The sequence below is a fragment of the Micropterus dolomieu genome, linkage group LG22 (genome assembly GCF_021292245.1).
Source record: "Micropterus dolomieu isolate WLL.071019.BEF.003 ecotype Adirondacks linkage group LG22, ASM2129224v1, whole genome shotgun sequence".
Taxonomy (NCBI): domain Eukaryota; kingdom Metazoa; phylum Chordata; class Actinopteri; order Centrarchiformes; family Centrarchidae; genus Micropterus; species Micropterus dolomieu.
The window spans coordinates 35195698-35201328 of record NC_060171.1 but is presented as its reverse complement, the minus strand read 5'-3'; the positions used below and the strand labels follow the sequence as shown (position 1 = coordinate 35201328).

The following is a 5631-nucleotide window of genomic DNA, read 5'->3' as shown; positions in this document are numbered from 1 at the left end:
TTCATACTTTCTATTATCGTGTGTCTATATTTGTCATGCTGAGAGACCAATTTCCCATTTAGGGACACAAAAGCACTAATAAACTGAACTGACTTGAATGAGCCACCAGAAGCTCAATCCAGTTGACCCCTGACACAATGTTAATAGAAGCCACCTATAAGACTGTGGGTGTCACTGAAATTCCTGTTGTATGAGTGTAGGTCTCTTCAGGACAGAGGCTGGGACAGCCCCTCCTACCCCACCTCTCCCCTCACCACAGGCTGCACCTCTCTAGACTGCTCCCTGATTGCCCACCTGAAGAACTGCAGCACACAGCTGTTGGTAGGAGATCCACAACACTGCCGTCAAGTCATTTCCCACACTCAGATAGAGATTTCTAGCTGACAAAACGCACATGTCCAGCTTAGCAGACATAATCTGTAAGCATCTATAAGTAGCACCATGCAAAATGTTTTTATCATCTACACAATTCATCAATTTGAAACAGTTGGGTTCTGATGAAGCAGGTTGAAGGAGCTGTAATAGTTGAAATTGTACTTGTCACAGCTGTGCAGTGGTGGATGAAGTGCACAAATTTACATATGCCCTTGCTAAATATTACTCCACAATACAATCCAAGAGTATCAGCCTTTAATTTAAATTTCTACTTGAGTCAAAGTACAATGGCACCTGTTTTTAAATATAAAAAGTATCACAAAATAGGAAGTACTATTAGTAGTTATAAGACTGGATGATATCATTGCCAAACATAATATTCTATGTGAACAACAACATGGTTTCAGAGCTGACAGATCAACTTCTTTTGCAATAATAGAATTTACAGAAAATAATAATAGAATTTATAGAAAAAGTTACAAACGCAATATACAGGAAACAATATGCAATAGGAATATTTCTAGATCTCAAAAAAGCTTTTGCCACTGTAGATCACAAATTGATTAAAAAACTACAAAGATATGGTATTAGAGGAATTGCTCTGACATTGTTATCCTGTTACCTGGAGAACAGAAAGCAGTATGTTGAAATACAAAACAATAAATCACAACTGCTGCAGGTTACATGTGGGGTGCCACAGGGTTCAGTGTTGGGGCCATTATTATTTAAGCTCTATATAAATAATATATGCGAAATGTCACAAATTGTGGAAACCATTCTTTTTGCTGATGACACAAACCTACTATGTTGTGGTGAAAACCTAGAGAAGTTACTGGATACCATAGAAAAGGAAGTGAGTAAGATGAAGATTTGTTTTGATGAAAATAAACTGAATTTGAAAATAAACTGAATTTGAGTAAAACAAAATTTATAATATTTGGGAATCGATTAACCGACACAGATAAGAAAATAATGATAAATGGTATAGAACTAGAACGAGTATCTGAAATAAAATTCCTTGGGGTAGTTATTGATAGCAAATTAAGCTGGAAACCTCACATAAAGTATATTAAAACCAAAATATCATCAAGTCATTAGCAATATTAAATAAAGCCAAAGACCTATTAAATCAGGCTTATCTAAATATGCTGCACTGCTCCTTCATACTCCCATACATGACTTATTGTGTGGAAGTATGGGGGAACACTTACAAAACAAATACATACCCAATCTTCATCCTACAAAAAAGAGCTATACGAATCTTATATAAATCTACATACAGAGAACCAACAAACCCATTGTTCATTAACTTGATTGACTACAAAACTATTCAAATTGTTTTTAGAGCACATAATAACCAATTGCCTAGAAATATCCAAGAGCTTTTTCAACTACGTGAAAACACGTACAATTTCAGAGGAATATCAATGTTTAGTAAACCATTAATTCAAACAAATAGTAAGTTCCACTGTATAACAACCCAGGGTGTTGTCCTGTGGAACAACAGTAAAAACGATTTAAAGTTATGTAAAAACCTATTGCAACTGAAATTTCTAAAATATATCATTGAAGTGGGGGTAGGACAAGAAAAGTTATTCCAACTTCCTCTTACGCACTTTGAACATGACTGTTATTCGGATCATCTGCTGATGATCTTTTTTTGTTGATTGTTTTTATTTTGCTTTTTTGTTTTTGTCTTTTAACATGTTCAATAAAGAGTTTAAAAAGAAAAAGAAAGTATGGTTATGTTTGTCAGGGGTTTCAGGCATGACAAATTTAAAAATATCATCAAAATAGTTGCCAATTTCTATCAATCAACTTATTGTTTCAACTGTACTAAATATTTTTAGTTTTGTGTGCAAACATCTTACTTTGTAGTAACTGAAGCTGTCAGTAATAAATCTAGTGAAGTAAAAAGTACAATATCTCCCTCGGAGATGTTGTGGAGTAGAAGTAGAAAGTGGCATGAAAAGAAAATACTCACCTAAATTACAAGTACCTCAAATTTGTACAGTACTTAAGTAAATGTACTTAGTTACTGTCCACCACTGCAGCTGTGTTTATAATAGTTATTGAAGTAGAAGTATTACTTTCAATTGTAGCAGTACACTGATAATCTGGCATGATAATTTGTTGCATTGAGAATGCTAAACTGCATCAGTCAGAAAGATTTACTGTTGTGTCAAAGCTGTCTGAAGATGGCTGTACACGAGTTGTGTGTAAAGTGATGTATGGCATTATTATGTCTGTAGTGTCTGGGTACGTTTGGTCCTCTGCGGTGTGGAGAGATGTACGCCTTAGACAGACTGCTGAGAGAGGCTCAAGTCCTGGAAATCATCAGACGCATCATCAAGGACAACCCAAGATGCCTCAGACAGCTTGCTGAAGGTAAACTCTGGTACCTATACATCTGTCTGGGCCTCTACTGTTAATTTGTCTGAACATTACATGCAGCCTTCACTTCCATATTCAGAAGAGCAAGCAGATATTTAGCAACAATGGCGTCACCTTCCACTGACAGCAAGTGACAAATTCAGATCAGGTGGTGCAACAAGTTGCTTGATGGAAAAGGCACAGTATATAGTGCATGTTGCTTTTTATTTAATAAGGTGAACCTGGTAGAAGCTCAGCTAACTTGCATTTAAGGAACGCATACCCCTATAATTCAATTGACTACACTATTATCCAAAGTTTTAACCCTCTTTATCACAGCTAAACATTGGCTGTAAGATCCAGTGATGTTGCCCATCAAGACACATTCAACTTCAAGGCCTTGCACACAGCTGCCAGAAGAGGAAAAAACAAACCTAGAAAGCTCTCAGATACTTCCACCACACCTGCATAGTCTTCTGAATGTGTTATTTAATAACACATGTTTTACTGTATTGGATTTCATACTTCAGTTGGATTTTCATCAAAATATACAAGGTGATAGACAATAAGCTATTTATGTATCATGTTGCCATAGCACCTTTTGTATAGGAAATGCCACTGGTTTACAGGATCATTTAGAGTTGAGATGTGCACGTCACTGTGCAATGTGTTCAAGAATCATGGCACACTTTTCAAGTGAACAACTAAGGGAACACACTATGAACACCTTCCAGGAGAGACTTTTAGGAAATGTGACCCAAATGTTTGACATGTCTTACCTCTCTCTGTGACGGCTGGCTTTTCAGTCCGCCTGCCAGTGTGGCTGTCTTGAACGGCTATTAACACTTTTACAACATGTCCTATGAACTAGTTTGTTTCGAGACTACCACTGCCTTACTGCAGTCAACATGTTTCACATAATCTTAATTATAGCTGTGTAAATAAATCAGATTTGAAATTAAATAGGCATCCTTAAGCCCAATGAGGCTGAAAATAAGAGATGTATTCCAGATGTTGTCCTTCTTGGTGTTTTTGAGCTAGCCCTGCATAGCCATGATGAAAGTGTAAACTTCAAATACTTAAAGTGCTGAATAAATTGAAGTACTGAAAGTTTTCATCTCATTTTAAATGACGTATGCTAGAAAGTTTAAATATGGTGGTATGGTGTTGGTTCTTTGTGTGTAGGTGTGCTGTAGACTGGATAATAGTGTTTCTGTTGCTGTCAGGTTTCTTTGTGCATGGAACTGTGGGAAACATTCAGAGTTTAAAGGTCCAGTGTGTAATATTTCTGAGGATCTATTGACAGAAATGCAAGCTAAGATCCTTAACTATGTTTTCAGAGGGGTATAAAGACCTTACATAATGAACCTTTATGTTTTTATTATCTTAGAATGAGCCATTTCTATCTACATGCACCGCGGGTGCCATGTTTCTACAGTAGCTGATAACGGACAAACAGCGCTGCAGAGCTCGTTTCATCACTACGTTCTTCTTCTTCTTCTAGAATTCTAGCAGTGTAGACGCTCATTACTACATTGAATATGTACATTCGAAGAAGAAGAAGTAATAATATACAGCAGGGGTCGGCAAATAAGTTTTGCATCAGAGCAATATTTTTATGCATTAGATGGGGGTGATAAGACATGATATATAAACTGAATGTCATGGTGTTTGGTTAGCTTAGTCGGTAAAGTGCAAGACTCTCACCTAGAAGGTTGTGTGTTCGATTCTATGTAGGGAGAATTTTTTTTCCCATCTTCAACAAATTGATTATAAAGCGACTTTTTCACATGCTCACAATAAAGTATGTGCTGCGGTGCATGTGTTCCGGTGTTTTAGCCACATCCATCAACCTACAGACGCCTTTTCATTTCCCCAGTATCTCCAGGCAGAGGACATTTAGGGGAATCACATTTTCTGACAGTTATTTCAGAGGTGTATCAAGCTGGCTGCAGACTCTTTTTAATGTCGTTCAGAATTTTTCAAAGTAAAAGTTCTCAATTCAACTCCAAATAAAGCATTGCTGCAAAGAACATTCTCGCGCTTTTATTTTGCAGGCAAAACCACTAAAGAGGAAGTGATTATGTGAGTAACTGTGATATATTTCAGCACCGCTATCAAAGTATTTGTTTATTTTTAGCCGGTATCAAACCAGGTGGGCCAGATATTATTGCTGACGGGCAGTTATGGTGAGGGTCCATAATCACAGTGAGAAATAACTTGTTTTGCTTGTCAATGTTGTAAAAGGCCTTTGTATAAACTTCAGCTATTATATGTTTTATAATGGACTGTGGTGCAGAAACAATTTTATGCACTCTTGGCTTACATTTTCCATGTTATCTGTCAGGGGCTAAGTTGCAATAACATATACTATATTGCCAAAATTTTTGGGTCGCCTGCCTTTACATGCACATGAAAGTTAATGACATCCCATTTTTAATCCGTAGGGTTTAATATGGAGTTGGCCCACCCTTTGCAGCTATAACAGCTTCAATTCTTCTGGGAAGGCTGTCCACAAGGTTTAGGAGTATGTTCATGGGAACATTTGACCATTTTTCTAGAAGCACAGATGTTTGACGAGAAGGCCTGGCCCGCTCTCATTCATCCCAAAGGTGTTCTATCAGGTTGGGGTCAGGACTCTGTGCAGGCCAGTCAAGTTCTCCACACCAAACTCGCTCATCCGTGTCTTTATGGACCTTGCTTTATGCACTGGTGCGCAGTCATGTTGGAACAGGAAGGGGCCATCCCCAAACTGTTTCCACAAAGCTGGGAGCATGAAATTGTCCAAAATGTCTTGGTATGCTGAAGCATTAACAGTTCCTTTCACTGGAACTAAGGGGCCAAGCCCAACCCCTGAAAACAACCCCACACCATAACCCCCCC

The 5631-nt window shown here is 37.7% G+C and overlaps 1 protein-coding gene across 5 annotated transcripts in view; it reads left to right on the top strand.

Annotated features, from left to right (window-relative positions):
* Positions 1 to 5631, top strand: part of ripor1 (RHO family interacting cell polarization regulator 1) — a 170757-nt gene that overhangs the window by 153382 nt on the left and 11744 nt on the right. For all 5 annotated transcript variants that reach the window (XM_046036514.1, XM_046036516.1, XM_046036513.1 and 2 more), the window contains one exon: positions 2628 to 2763. In XM_046036514.1, the coding sequence (XP_045892470.1) occupies positions 2628 to 2763 (136 nt within the window). The remainder of the gene's footprint in view (positions 1 to 2627; positions 2764 to 5631) is intronic.